This window comes from Sparus aurata, chromosome 1, assembly GCF_900880675.1.
Source record: "Sparus aurata chromosome 1, fSpaAur1.1, whole genome shotgun sequence".
Lineage (NCBI taxonomy): Eukaryota > Metazoa > Chordata > Actinopteri > Spariformes > Sparidae > Sparus > Sparus aurata.
In genome coordinates this window covers 30016600-30032981 of record NC_044187.1, presented here as the reverse complement: position 1 = coordinate 30032981, position 16382 = coordinate 30016600, and the positions used below count along the sequence as shown (strand labels likewise).

At 45.5% G+C, this 16382-nt stretch overlaps 1 protein-coding gene across 1 annotated transcript in view; it reads right to left on the bottom strand.

Moving 5' to 3' along the window:
• The window catches only part of xylt1 (xylosyltransferase I), a 90676-nt gene that overhangs the window by 43246 nt on the left and 31048 nt on the right, over positions 1–16382 (bottom strand). Inside the window, exon 2 of the mRNA XM_030424849.1 lies at positions 990–1578. Coding sequence (XP_030280709.1) covers positions 990–1578 — 589 coding nt within the window. The remainder of the gene's footprint in view (positions 1–989; positions 1579–16382) is intronic.

Genomic DNA, 16382 nt, shown 5'->3' with positions numbered 1-16382 from the left:
GGCATCCTCTGGAGCCACAGGCTTTATAAATACATTCTACTGGGTAAAAAAAAAAAAAGGGAAAACCTATTTTCTCTACCAGATTCTTACTATGAGGCCAAAGTTGAGATTTCTGTTTTTCATTCCTAGAATAATCCTGACTGGGGCCAGCTGGAAAAGGTGATGTCACAAATTTCTGTGCAGCAATTAGCGTTAGCAAAATCTGAATGAAGATGTGATGACAATTGTGGGTTTGTTTGCTTTTGTTGCCGCCACTATTAATCAAATCTGATCCAAATCCACACAGACCTGATGAGGCAGACGTGTTTTTTCTCAATAAATTAACTTAGGCTGCATTCACATGGATTCAGGCAGACGGCAGAAAGCAGGATCTCATTTTAGTGGACGAGAACAGGGCGGTAAAATGAGTTGAGGCCAATAGAGAATATCAGTGACCGTAACAGAACATTAAAATGTTCTTCAAACTTCTTGTTAAGTAGCTCCATCACTGAGAAATAAAACAAGGCTGATCTGGGCAACAAGAGGCTTTAAGGCACAAAAATAATTGTATCTAATACATTCCCTTCTTTGTATACCTTTTCACCATAGCAACATATCTTAATGTAAGTTTTGTTTTGCCGTGCAGTCGCTACCCCTGGACTGTTTTTACCATGCTCTCCAGATGGTGTCCATCTGCCATCTGCCGGAACGGTGAATGCAGCATATCTTTCTTAAAGTTACTTACAGTATTTGGTCATGAAAAAGTCACAGAGAAATACTCAAGAGGTAGTTTTTCAGGAGCTTTAACAGATCTATGTGGCATTTCACATAACAAGACCATTAGAAACTCAGACGTCCTCATGCTGGGAAGCTTAATAAATATCGACCCTTTCGGCGAGACAATTTTCGTGCAGAATACAAAGTGACTGCACAAACGTCGCAGACATAACCATTTGAATTGAATAAAATCAAAAAATCAATCCAATTGATGCCAATAATTAATTACTCACCCTCAAGGGGGCAGTAGCGAGTGACCTTCTCGGGCATTAATTGCCCTTCCTTGTGTCTGCAGTACACCTCTGCGATCTGTTGCCGGCACTCCTTGCTCTTGGCTCTGGATAGAGCTGAAATGGCTTCCTTCCCACTGATCTCGCACTTGGGTGGCTGATCGTAGGTCACCTCCAGCGGTGCTGCGGTTGCCGGCTTCCTGTGGGGGTGCTGATGTCTGTGCTGCGACTGGGCCTGCTGGGCCTGCGAGAAACTGTAGTGTTGCCGCGACACTGCAGCAACGCCCTGACCTCCTGGGTAGGAACCGTTGTTGCTGACCGCTAGCGGCTGGTGGCCTACAGGCAGCACTTCATTTGAGCTGCGGCCCAAACTCGGGGAGCTTTCCCGCCAGGCCTGCTGCTGAGCGTGGGCCTTCTCCTGCAGATGCTCCCGCTGCTGCTTGCTGCTGGTGGCCCCGACAGACTGCCGGTGTGGCTGTGAGCGAGCGCCAAAGTTACTATTGTCTATGTTCTCAAAGTCTTTGGGCACAGAGTTCTCGTTGTTGCTGTCGACTCTGCTTTTCTCCTTCGGCCGGTGGGAGTAGTATCCATCCTGAATGAGGAGAGAGGAAAGACAAGGGAAGCGTTGGGGAGAAAAGGGGGAAGGGGGGGGGGGGGGGGGGTAAACAAGAAAAACAAGATCAGAATTGAGCGAGCGCGGTGCATATCAAACGTCGGATTAACAATCAATGTAGCATATATGAGTGGGCAGCGCTGCGATGAAGCGTGAGGCATGAAATGAAGTAGCGAGGTATTGAGTTGGAGGACTACAAGGTGCAACCTGACTGGAGGTGGTGCAGGGCCGAGGGCTCTGCTGCTCCGTGCCATCATCAGATTAGCCCCGGTTTCAATTAAATTCTCCCTCAAATGGGCCCAGCACTCCGTAAACAGATTACCAGGGAGGGATAAAGGGCCAGAATGTGACTGTGAGATTGTGTGGGTGTTTGTGTTTTCTTTTGCGTGAGTGTGTGCATGCATGTGTACAATCCCTGTTTTCAGTCAATCCACATGAGAACGTGAAGAAATTGTAGTGGTGTGGCGTGTGACTGGAAAAGGCTGCACTTGTCGGCGCTGTGCTTCTGCATATGTGAGATAGTGTGTGTGTGTGTCTGTGTGTGTGTGTGTGTGTGTGAACGTCTGAATGTACAATTTCCCTATCTTTCCAGCAGAATAGGCTGAAAGCGAGGGAGGGGCACAGGGGAGAACCGAAAAGACGAAGAAGGGTAACGAGTGAAAGTGGGGAGCGCGAGGCGAAGGAGCGCTGACACGTGGCATGGGTGCTGCTCCCAGGAAGCGCCGGCTTGTTCCACTGAAATGTGCCGTGATGCATCAAACGGAAAAACTAAGCAAGCCGTCCCGGCTGCCACACCACCGATGCACACCTTGCTAGACGCGTAAGAGACAGAGGCGGAGGGCGAAAAAGACGAGACAAGGTAGAGCTCATAACAACAGGGACCCCTGATGTGTTTTCTCCATTTACAAGACACAAAAGAGAGGAGAGAAGGAAGGAGGAGGAGGGAGGAGGAGGCTAAGTGCAGTTTGAGGTATGTAAGACAGAATGGAAGCAGGAGAGCCGAGAGACGCGAGGGACGCGGGCGAGAAGCCTTTGTGAGCCGGCCAGTCAAAATGGCAATGTTTTCCCACCTCTAAAGCCAGGCATGTTATCAGCCCGTCAGCCTCGCCTCTCTGCAAACACCTTGTACCGGCACAATTACAAAAGGTGGCCGGGTGACACACTTTTCACACTCGGAGAGAGGGGGGATCTTTGAGAAGTGAAACACGAAACAACAACCTGGATGCAAAACAAGAGGAGGAACAATATTCTCATTGTCAGCTCCCTTTTAAGCGGCTTGCTCTGGCAGAGGCCTGATTCTCACAACACCGGATACTTTTAGGCTCCTGCCTTTCCTTCCCTCGTTTCCTCTCCTTCCACACTCACACCCTCTCGACTCTTTGCCTCTTCCCTTCACACTTCTCTTTACACATCCCGATTCAGCCCCCTCCGCCCGTCTCCTTTCACCTATCATCCCTTCTGCTCGGCGTCTCCCCCTCGCTCGTCATGTGCCCCCCGTTCCTTTCGCACCTCCTTCTCTCGACTGCGCTCTCTCCCCTTTATTCCCAGCTCCATCTCAGCTCCCTGCCTGTCATAACCTCTCCCTTTTCCCCTCCTTGTCTTTCTCCGCTTCCTTCACCCCACCAGTTTAAACAGACCATGTTGTCTGAATGGCAGAACCTGCTAATCCTGCGTGTAACAGCTGCTTAGGCCAGTGATCACCTAAAAAGAAATCCCTACTTGCCGAGTTTCAAAGGGAACGCTTTAGGGAGCTAATCCATGCAGTGCAAGTCACTGGATGTTTGCAGAGGTAAAATGAGTCTGTGTGCATTCACAATTATGTGTGTACAGTGCCCGCTTCTTGTGGATTTTCTTTCTAAAAATGTTCCCTTGCATGTGTGTGTGTGTGTGTGTGTGTGTATGTGTGTGTTTAAGGGAGCATGTACGGCGGAGGCAGCATGTGTTTGCCCCGGAGAGACGGATACTCTCGCTTTGAGTCCCACTGCGAGAGACATGAGAAGATGAGGGACACAGTTAAATTGGAAAAATGCCCAAGTGAGCAAACAACAGCGTCTGGGTGTCCCTCAACCCCGACTTTATGGAACAACTCTATTTTTGCTTACAGCGGATAGATACCTAATATTAATATGATGAGGCGTTCTCCGTATTCTTTTATTGCTGAAAACATACGAAAACTTCCGAAAGCATGCTTCAGTATCTTCAGACCAACGGCCTCGTTCTCCACAGTAAGGCCGAGTGAGGTTAACCTCCGTCTGAACTGCACATAGCAAAGAAAGCTAATGATTATGTTCATCATCAGTTTATCTGTAGTCTGGTTTTGGTTAATCAGTAGATTTAAATTGTAAATACATTCAGAAAGTGTAAAAAAAATCCCCTCACAATCTTGCACAGTAAGGTCTCTGCAGCGTTTTCTAGCGGCGGCGTCCCAACACGCCTGAGACAGGAAAGGCCTCCACTACAGTCAGGACGATAAATTACCAGCCCGATAATGGGAAATGCATAGATCGCTATGATATGAAATGACAGCTGATAAAAAACAGAGCCGATAATACAGAGACAAATTGCGTTCATTGAGTTAACAATGAAAAAAGGCTATGAGTTTACAAAGCAAATATTATTAGAGCAAGTATTAAAAGGAGACTTTTTTTTGCTACCGGACTTTACATGCTCAAGTGCTCGAAAAAACTATTTTGTTTTCTCATGTTGTCCATTGCAGCAGGCACTGTATTCCCCCTCTGTTTTAGCCACTGTCTCTTTAAGGCCCCCCTCCTGAATATCTAGTCTCCTCTGATTGGTGAGCTCGCACACGCCTGAGCCAGCAGCACGGCCAACAACAACAGAGCAGCTTTGCCAAATCAATTCCTACTTACAATCCAAACAAGCCGCTAAGCATAGGTTGTGCAAATGCTAACGTGCGACTCTGAGATTTCATGAAGCCGCTGGGTCGAAGCCGGACTACTGACGAGGCGTTTCAGAAGCAGCCTTATTCGTGGGAGAGAGGAGCTTCTGTCAGCGCGAACTTTGACGATCTTTAACGTGCACACAAGAACACATAGAAAACGCTGAAGGAATTGGAAAATCTTTGCTCATTACATCTTATCCATTTCTGCCCTCAGGAGTATGTCAAGTACAGCTTACGAAGGAAATGAACAGTTATTGGTGTCAGCTGAAAAGACCATTTACCATCATGCCAAGAGTTAGATGAGAGGATCAATCCCACTGTCACGTCTGTACAGTAATTAAGAAGCTGGAGCTAGGAGGCAGTTAGCTTAGCTCCATTTAAACTTCAAACGGGGAAATAACTAATTTGGCCTGGTGCAACAATAACAACATTCAGCTACCAACACTTCTGAAGCTCGTTGATTAACACGTTACATCTCGGTCGTTTTCGCCACACTAGAAAAACAAAGCGCAAAATAATTTCTTGGCTGGCAACCAGCTAAAAGACTTCAGTAAGTCACTGCCCTTCTCATCTCACTCTTGGCAAGAAAGCAAGAAAGCGAATTTGCCAAAGTGTCAAACTTTTCCTTCAAGCTTTAGGGAAAAAACAAACGAACAAACAGCGATGCTACACCACACACACGCAAGCAACATATTCAATAAGCGAGTCGGCTCTCTAGTATCTAAACTAATAACGAGACAGGATACATCAGAATCTGTCTGATTCGGCTCAGCAGGTGACACTGACTGATTGATCACCTTGTATGTTCGCTAGCTGTAATTACTCAGAGCGGTGCGTTTCAGTGTCGAGGCAAAAGGAAAACCTCCCAAGATCTGAGAGACAAACAGCCCAATCAGTCACAATCAGGTAACAATGTGTCTTTTGTCCAATCAAGCCTCCAAACCCCCAAAAATATTCATAATCAGGTTATACAGACAAATCCCCACATTTGAATTTGCACATTTTTTGACTGACAAATGACTTATCAACAACTCCTGGATTACTAAAACTGCGCTAGTTTCATTTGGATCATCTGGCTGATTGATCAACTCATTTCAGCATGAGATTGATGTATTCAAAACTACGTCTTTTGAATGCTTTCCAGCTAGCTATAATTGTTTTCTTTGCAGGTGAAGAAAAAAAAAAAAAAAAAAAAGCATCACAAAGATTTGTTGCTAATTCATTGACACGGAGAAGAGTCAGACGAGGTTAGCCCCGTGTGGCCCTGAAGTGGAAATGAGTACCATTTGTAAGCTGGCACTGAGGAGATTCCTCTGGATAAACAATCTTCACACTGTGCTCCCTGCTCTCCCTCCTCCTGTGAGCAAAGGGCTCCAGTAGCCGCGTCGCTCTTTAATCTCAGGGACTGGGCTCTAAGCAGGAAGCGGTGGGGCACAGAATTAATAGCGGTGGCGGCCACTGGAGATAGGCGCGGCGTTGGACTGCAGATGGGGCTGGGAGCTGGGGGTAGCTATCGATTGTTACAGGGGATATGTTTTCTACTCCCCGGGAGTTTCGAGGAGGCCGGGCCAGGATTGCCTGGCATGCGGTGTGTTGGTTGTGCACACTCACACAAACACACACAAAAGGCCTCCCTGAGCTGTGCTGAGGAGTGAGGAAAAAGCAGAGGGGGTAAACGTTAATATCATCCATCACTGGTAGGTACATTTAGAGAGAGGCCTGTGGGGCTGGGAGTTTCAGCATCCCCTCCGGGAATGGTTTAGTCCATTTCTCAATACTGAGCTGGCCCTTTCCACTTTCCCCCATTTCCTCTGCCACAGGGGGAAATATTTCACCTGTCCTTTTTCTCCCTCTCCCTTTCTCTCCCCTCCAATCTCTGGTGCAGCACAGGAAAAGCACATATCTCTCTCTCAGCACCTGTCCAGCTTCACCGCTCTCCTCCTCCACCTCCTCCCCTGGCCCACGTATCATCCCTCGCTCTAGGAAGGAAAGCAGTTCATCTGCTCCGCCTCCTCCCCACCTCCCTAATGCCATCATTTACTGTTGCAGTCCCATGGTAGATGTGAGGGAGAGCAAGGTAGTAGCACATATCAGTTCCACCCCACCCTCCCCGACCGCTTCCTTTAGAAGACATCGCTCCTGCGGGGCCGAGGTGAGATAAGCTACCACATGTGCCAGCAGACCGTACTCTGTCAACACAGGCCGGCGTATGGACGTCCAAACCGCCACGCACATGAACACGAGTGCATTAAGAAATTGTGCTGCCTATGTGTGAGTAGGCGGATGGTGAGTCGCCTCGACAGCGTGCGGACCAGCCTCTGCTACGACCTGCCTGCCATGTGGCTAACGAGCTCAGATTAATTACCTGGACTGAATCCCTGCGATACTCAGAGCAAGATGCGGCGTCTGGCATGACACGGCAGACTGATACGCTGACAGACTTAGCTCACAGCTGCTCCGGCACCTCAGGACACCGCGCGGAGCAATGAGCCAGGGTAGATCCGGGACGACCTAAATGCTTAGTGACTTCTTAGAAGTCTTACTTATCGTAGCTTATCAGCTGTAGAGTTTGGGGGCAAGAGCAGTTGCTCTCTGCTGCTTTCTCAGATTCACAGTTTGGGTATCAGGAGCTTGTACAAGGAACGGCAAAGTAGGCTGAGCTTCAAATTCAGTTCAACAACAAATAGCCTACGGGAAAGACTTTTTAAAGAGTCTAAACTCAGGTTGGAAACAGGGTAAAGGAAGGCAAAGATCAGTAAGGAAGAGATCTTTTTTGATGCCTCAGTCTCGTGGTGTTCTTGTGTCGACTTTCTAGGCTTCTAATTGTGTTATGAATATTTCCTGAGTTTGCTTCTACCTCTCTCTTTCTTTCTACTCCCTCTGGTCAATCCTTTCAATCCCCTTCTCTCTTCCGACGGCTAAAACTGGAGGAATGCCGGTCACATGTAATAGAAGTCTGTGCGTGCGTGCGCGTGAAAATGCACAATTAGCGGCAGCTCTGAATGAACAGTCTGGGTTTGGTATGCACAGAAGCCTCTTGTTGTGAGCCCTGCGACAAGCCCCGGAGCGAAAATGGTGGAAAAAAAGGGAGTGTGTCTTTGTGTGTGCGCGTGCGAATGCAAATGTGTTACAAATACCTAGAGGAGACAGACAGTGAGAACCTCAGAAAACTACTTAACAGCTTTAGGTTTGGCAAATGAAATCGGAGAAAGGGCGCATTATCTGATAAGGAGGCAGAAATATCTGAAAAATATGCATCCCCTCTGGGAATCTTCTTAAACAGACTGATTGTAATTGGCTACTTGTTGAAGCCAGTGGAAAAAGATCAGAGTGTGCCGGAGACAATCATGCCGGGGTTGAGACTCGTGGGTGTTCACTCAGGCCAGAGGGCAGAGGTGAACTCACAAGCTAATGTTGAATTTCTGACTGTATCTGCATGTGTGAATTTCACTGGCAGCGAGACAAAAATCTCCGTGCTCAGTTCCACAGTCAGGAGGACTGATCCGAGGAGTTCCTCTTCCTTAAAAAAGTAACACTCAAAACCAGCGAAAAAGTTCCCCACGTACAGAAATGTGTTAACTGGGGGGGGGGGACTCTCTGAGGAGTTCCCGCAGTGGAATACAGGAATACTTCTGCTTCCCTCACAATGAGTTTGCATGCAACACTTTTGTGATCTCTTGCAATAGTTTTTCCCTCGGAGCTCCGCTCATGTGTACAGAACGCTCAGCCCACTCAGAGCACCGATGTTCTCTGATGGCCTGTTGATACGTGAAACCCACATCTGTCAAGTCATCCTAAGACACCACACACATTAGAATATCTAAAGGCCCTGCACACTCACTGGAAAAACCCACACAGGTGATTTAAATAATTTTAGCTGATAAGACCTCTTGTCAGGACTGTGCGGGCGTGTACAGACTGCGCTTGATCGACATCTCCTTCACTCTCCTGTTAGCGTTGTTGCACCTGTTTAGGTATACTGTAAATAGGAAGCTAATTATTTTAGCTGCTTCAGTCTCAGGGTCATGCCTTCATGTCTCACAGTGGTATCAATCCTCTCATCTAACTCTAAGCAAACAGATAAGCGTACGGTAACTGTTGAACCATTCCCCTAAAGGTGATTGCTCTGGCTGTGTCCGGTAGCCAAAGTCTGTTTCCAGACACTGGGAACTATATGTCGACAAAGCCACTGTGTTTGATCACATTGAATAGGTAGAACCGAGCTCATTTCAAGCATGGATCTAATAATCTTCCCTGGTATAAAAAATATCCAGGTATCCCGCATTGGCAGGCTGGGCACTACACACTCTGTGGGCCACACAAAAGGGAGAAGATCTGGGTTATTTTCATACCCAGGAAGTCGGGCTTGTTCGGCTTCAAGTGCCACCAAGCAGGTTTGATTAGACTGAACAGGGCGCCATCTCCAACAATGTATCCAGGTTTCTGGATATTACATCTATGGTTCTGACGCTCCAAAAAAATCTATCCAGCTTTTTAAAGCTGGTTCTTTCAGGTTTAGGCCCGCGCCACCAACCCAAAGACAGTCAACTATCTTTCCCCAAAATCGATCACCTTTAACAGTTGCTTTAAGCAGCAATTTAACATTCCCATAAGTTACGTTTACAAGACCACAGTAACAGAGAATCAGTTTTGCTCTAATAAGTCATTACAAAAACAAAGATTATTTGATGTATCTGCACTTGCTTTGCACCCAGTGCTCCATTTAATCAGTATTCATTTTGAAGATTAATTCGAAAAGCTTGATACAAGTTAAAAGTTAAATGCATTTATCATTTCTTACTACACCAGGGTTTTAAAAAAATAAACTACGTTTGAGTCCTTTCATGCTACATTCATAGAAAAAAACTGTTTCTATAAATCGATTTCATAAAAAGGATGAGTTCAGGAGTCACGGTGTTGCTGTAGTGGATACTCCTGTTAAGGCTCTGAACAAAAGCTTCCAATGTAAATAAATAAATAAATAAATAAGTAAGTACACACACACATATATAAATTAAGAGGAGACAAAATCAATTACCTTCTTCCTACATTTCAAATATTCCTCCGTTCTTCCCGGCCACTAATACTTAAAGGAGAACTTCGGTCGATTTAAACATGCAGCTTCATTGCTCAAGCTACCCTTGACTTGCGAGTACCGAAGACGCGAACAAATTTGGTCCAGCCATTACAGAGCTCCGTGAACGGAGATGTAGCATTGAACGCTAACTGCATGGGGTCAGAACTTCACGCTGTGTTTTAAGCATCTTAACATGCTCCACATCTCACACCAGAAGTTATGCAACATCAGCAGACACCTTAGCACACAGCACTGTAGCGTGTATGACTCAAACTGAATAAAAAAGTAGTTAAAATAGTGTGTTTGTGCAAGCAGCTACTTACCTGTTTGTTGACATCCGTGTGTTCCGGTAGCTAGACCAAACTAGTCAATCCGTCGAGCGTGCACTTACTCCCTCACTGGCGGAGACGTAAACGTATTCCAGCATTTTCGTGTGTATGTTCATAATGTACATGTCCATGTTACAACCTGTCATGAGCCATGAGCCTTACAATAGCCTGTTAAGCCTGTTAAGTGCACACTCGGTGGATACGCTAGTTTGGTCTAGCTACCAGAAGACGCGGATGTCAACAAACAGGTAAGTAGCTCCTTGCACAAACACACTATTTTAACTACTTTTTTATTCATTTTGAGTCATACACGCTACAGTGCTGTGTGCTAAGGTGTCTGCTGATGTTGCATAACTTCTGGTGTGAGATGTGGAGCATGTTAAGATGCTTAAAACACAGCGTGAAGTTCTGACCCCATGCAGTTAGCGTTCAATGCTACATCTCCGTTCACGGAGCTCTGTAATGGCTGGACCAAATTTGTTCGCGTCTTTGGTACTCGCAAGTCAAGGGTAGCTTGAGCAATGAAGCTGCATGTTTAAATCGACCGAAGTTCTCCTTTAATGTAGCATGATCACACATCAGTATTCTACGCTCTCAGTCTTGACCATTAAATTCATTGCACTTGGCTGTTTTGGGCATCAGAAATATAGCAATTCAAGCCAATTCATCTATTGCACTTATGAGAGGTCACTCTCCATAAAAGCTTCGGATAAATGATTGAAATGTAAATGAGTCACCGAATGGGCATAATTCAATCTAGAATCTGCTCGCTGTTGGGGAAACGAACCGGAGAGGACGCAAGAGCGGAAACATAAGAAAATACCGTGGATGTGTTGATGTCAAGATTATTCTCTTCGGGTAAACTCATAACTGGATTAGGAAGAGAAAGAGTTGAGCGGCGAACTCGAATGACACCCCCGCCCCCCAAGATTTATTCTGAGTGTGTACCAAACAACAAGGAAACTCACACTGGGAACAATGTTGGAGCTGAAATCCCCAAAGCATGTGGCAAAAGTGAAGCCGGGCTGCCTGAGTCTCACAAGGTTTGGTTCGCCCTCTCCCCTTAAAAATCTTTACTCGGCATCCCGGCAGCTTACATAGATGGATAACTACACACACACACACACACACAGAAATGCACACGCACACACACACACACCTGCACCTCAGGACTTACTTGTCCTCTGTTTCTAATACACACAACGCATTGCTCACATACAGTTCTGCACACACACACACACACACACACACACACACACACACACACACACACACACACACACACATACTCCCACAAGCCACATTTATTCTGGGGGCCTGTGTGTGTTTGTGTGTGTGTGTGTGTGAGTGTGGAATTATATATGATTTCTCTGCTGTGGAGGCAGCAGAAGCCGGGCAGGATACTGGATGTGAGGGTGTGAGTTCCTCAGTGATTATGGACAGCAGAGTCCGGACTGGAGTGTGAAACACCAGCTCTAAAAGGTGACATTTGCATATCTATGCCCAACGTTATTTTATTCATTCAACACATGTCTCCAACATACGCAAACAAAAGGGCGTTCATTCCGAAGCATCTTCATGCTACTCGCTAATACATCACGTAGAAATGCACGGATTTAGGGTTACCTGGACTACGTGTGCACGAATGTCCATCGGAAACAAAACTGTATGTATTTTGTGTATTAACAAGGTTAATACGAACATCTTGTCACAGGCCGTAAAGACAAAGGCAAAGGGACGTTGTTGCCTATTGTAACGCTGTGTGACTACAACTGTCAGCGATGACAAAAAAATAGTTTTCTGAAATCTTAATTTACAGCTCAGCTCAGCAACATGTGCGGCCATTATGTAGCGAGTAGTGAATGAGGAATTGAGTATGGACGAAGCTATAGAGTTGCATTAAAAGAGGCTGAAAATAAAAGCTATAAAAATCTCTTTATGGAGATTATTTCATTTGGAATTCCCTCTCACTTAGGGGCAGCTGATAGCTCACCCGGTAAAGCGTGCGCCCCATGTGCAGACGCTGGGTCCTTGGTTCAATTCCTGCCTGTGGCCCTTTGCTCCATGTCTCCTCATTTCTCTCCAGTCAAACTCCTCTAACTATCCTATCAAAATAAAGGCTCAAAGCCACCCAAATATAATGAAGAAAATCCTCCAATTTTGGGAGCTACAAGTAAAGAAATAATTAACAAAATGATGTGCATGAGTAGTTTACTCTCCACTTCAGTGGGGTAAGAGCAGAGAAGGGTAGTAATGTGTTACATTTACTCTGTTATGTGTCCTTGACTAACTATTTTGAGTAAATTGTGCTTTTCAGAGTGTAGATTCTTTTTGAGAAAAGTCTTTATCTTACCCTGCTAGATTTTGATACATTTATTTAGCTACTTGTATTTATTATTCATGAACATTCCGTTCAGAGGCAGATCATCAGCTGATTCCAGATCTGCTGCTTCAGCTCTGCATGACTGTGTTTGAAGCAGGATAATGACTAAAGCTACAGCAGCAGCATGGCTTTCAAATACTGCTAACCACTAATATTTATAGACAAAATAAGAACTTTTATTCAGTAAGTGCAATTGTATCCTAATATAAGGTGTTATTTTACTTCTTCTTGAGTAATTGTTCTGAAAAAGTAACAGTTCTTTTACTTAAGTACAGTTTTGGCCCTTTCTGCCCGTTCTGAAGGTAACAGCAAAACTTACATTATCATATTATTATTACAACTATTCTGATAATCGATCAGTTAAAGTAATTTTTTCTGGCAAAAAGCAAAACTCTGATTTCAGCATCTTAACTGTGAATGTGCCATTGAAAGGAAAAGTAATCTTTAGTTGCAGCCCTGGCTGGTGTGGTGTTTGTTTTAGCCGCTACTCATGCTAACATTTACTCATCATACTCCGACTCATCCTCCAGTACACTCTGATATCAGGCAGGACAAAATAGAAAGGCAATTTTCCTAGATGCTGTTATGCATTAGATTGCATTTTCGAACATTAGATCCCCAGAGGGATAAAGTAGGTTCGATCTTGTGTCTGGCTGGTCTGAACGCTGCCTCTGGCCAGAGTCGGACACAGTCCTGACTTCAAAATAAAAGCATTTCAATCATGAAACCTCACTGGTTACAGTCTGAGGTTTGCAATTCAATAAACTTCCCACAACACAGTGCTGAAATATTTCTCTCCGACCTCATTACTGCTGTAGTCAGTGTCCTTCTGCAGAGTACACTGGCGTGATATGAGCCCACTCACTCCTCCAGAGCTGCTCTTTTCTTATCTTTTATTCCTCAAAATCACTTCCTGTCCTCTGTCCTCCTCGGCCTCCCTGCTGGGTGAACTCTGGGAGTTTCCACATGACAACAACAATCTAAATCATATGGCTTACATACAGTCTATTAGGTCTATATCTCTCAAGGGCATGAAAGCCCTTTAACAAGCCATGAGAAGATACTGGCACCCCCCCTACTGTGTCCCTTTACCCCCTGCTCTCTCTTATACCGGCCTCTTATTTTCCTCTGTGAATACGCCCCAGAACTTTACATCTCCAGCTCTGAATGGAGCCCATCACATGATTTCTGAGCCATATCTCACAAGGGCATGAAAAAGCCTCAGCCCCCCCCACCCGCCTCTCCTCTCCGCACACCTCCCTGTTCAGCCATGAAATGACACCCCTATTTAATCAATTGTGAATCATGACATTTTGCACAAGAGACCCCTTTTCTTTGCACTTGACAGTGATTGAACTGCACAGCCATGCAATTCCATTCACCACAGCGATGAGAAGAAAAGGGAGCGGGGGAGGGGCCGTGCACTGTGCTGTGTGTGTGTGTGTGTGTGTGTGTGTTCGAGAGATGAAGGTGATTTCCCTGTGACATCATGGGCCCCCGTTCAATGGCACCGCAACAGAGGGTCCCTTCTGTGCGTCGAGGCCACGTGGTCGGGCAGCACAGTGGGATCCTACAGCTGATCTATAGGGGTGCAAAAGAGGGGTGTGTGTGTGTGTGTGTGTGTGGTGAATAGCCCTTCACACAATCGTTTTACAGAGGCCCTAAATAGACCTGGGGGTTAAGAATAACGGGGGGAAAAGAGGGCTATAAGAGATTACAAGTGGAGGAAGGTCGAGGAGACGGAGTGAGATAAAGCGATGGAGAAAAAAGAGGAAAAGTAGTTTAGAGGAGCAGAACAAGAGAGAGAGATGGGGATAAGAGACCCCTGACGGCAAGGGCCCCAATCCCCTCTCTTTCTTCCACATGAATGGGTCGGTGGGAACGACATGTGAATGCATGATGTAAGTTCTGTAGGGAGTGTGTCAGGGAAAATAGCTGAGATTCCAGGCATCTGTGTGACATGGCAGTGACACGGCATGACCCCGGCGTGGCCCCCACGCAGAGGTCAGAGTGACTCTGCTCTTTCATGTCATGGCGGGAGGCAAAATGACAAGCTCTGGATTCATGCACCGTCCACTCCCTTCGCTGAATCACTCTTGTACAGAATGAAAAAAAAAAAGAAAAAGAGTGTGGATGTGTGTGTGTGTTTCACTCGCACGCCAGTGTTTGACTACAGCCTGCTAATGATGTTCAAATATATCACAGCAGGCGACAGCTTTGGTTTCACTTCCACAATACCACCGCAAATTCTGCTGGCAGGACAAGCCACCAGAAGCACAATATTGTGTAACAAAAATAATTTGGAGAAGTGAAAAGTGATTCCCTTATGACTATTTTGACTGAAGACCCAAGCTATTTACATAACTGTTTTCCTGTAAGTATTTTCATCTCAGTCAATGATGGGAAAGATGACTGAACAGATCAGAGCACCCACAACTCTGCCAAGGCCACACAACGCTCTATATTTGAATGTAAAGGTTTTGTACAGGTGTCTAACATAATGAAACAATCCAAACTCAAGGTCAACTTACCCACTTCTTCCAATCTTTTCGACTATATTATGAAGTCTTCCGTTGTTGATCAATACTGCCAACATATATTAAAGGTTCTAAAAGATTCATGAACTGTCCAAACATTGCCAGCTAACAACAACTGAGCGACTTCAATCTGTTGATGAGGACAGGGCAATATGGTTAAAAGCTGAGGAAGTGGACCTTGAGTCGTGATTGTTGTCAGCTATGTTCCTCCTTAACTTAACAGCTTCACTGTTTTGATGCACTTCCTGTTACATCTCTGCTGTCATCGGGATGTGAGGCACCTGTTCATTACATTTATTGACGATGTTACAGTTTCCTTCCAGGCCTGGTTACTCAGATGCACACGACATTATACAATCTCCCCATGGGTTCAAATAAGGCCCACGCCTTGTCACACTCTTATCTGTATGCTGTGTAAAGACGAATCCGGCTCTGGAAAAAGAACACCCGAATGCATCAGGCGCAGACAATAACAAAAGGCATTTTTCTGGGAACGCACTTTTGCAAATTACATAAATTGTACGTGACCCGTGTCACTCCAACAATACAAAGAGCACACGTACTGTGCACCGAGGTTACGACCCTATCTGCTCTGTTTACACCTGCAGAGGAAATTAATTTCTCTGCACTGATAGGCCGACGATGGGGTGAAAAACATCAAGATGAAAAGATGCGGAAGAGGCAGAACGTTAATCACTTGAGGCTTATGTGTGTAGACTCGAGCTTCTCCTGTGAACCCGACGGCACAGACTTTAAAAGCTCCAGAATAAAAGTTCGAGTTAGACTCACAACACGGGCCTCAGACTCAGTGCTGAGGAAGCTTAGGGATGTCAATCATAGATATTTTGGATCCAGTTTCCAGAAACACTACAAAGGACACAAATTAATTAAAACTACCTGGATTTGCTCATTTTTATGCGAGCCAAACACAAGGGTGCGTTTAAAGAGAACTACTTTGTGCAAAAAGTCACACGTGTACCTCTAAAAGCAAAAGTGTTAATGTGGAATGGGGATAATGCCCCCCAATTCTGGACAATCTCTCCTTGTAGGTATTCATGGTGTTGCCCTATGTTGTTCACACAAAAAGTGAGGGAAGTGGTTAAGTAAGAATGAAACCAGCTGGAGAGGAGAAGAGGGGAGTTCAAATCGACCAATTGCCAAACCACAGTGGGTTTTTGCCTGCAAGATTGTCGGTTTCCGAAAAGTGACAAAAATTGTCATCCGCAGACCTCTGATCTCTGATGTTAGACTGGTGTGGGTGGAGGGAGGTTCAGGCTTTATTCAACAATAGGACAAACACTTCCAGTGAAGCATACTCAGTCAGTCTTTTGTGAGTTTTTTTCATGGATGTGGGGCAGAGGGGCCAGGTGGAGGACTGCTGTCTAGATGTACTTGAAAACACTTTGAGAACACAAGTTAGCTGTTACCTGAAAAGTGTAATCCTTCAAGTAATCAAATTAAATCGAATTTATCATTTCTCAATCTTTTGTATTTGATTGAAAATGTGACAGTGTTCTGTCACAAGCAGCCCAACCATTTGGAGACTTTAGCCATG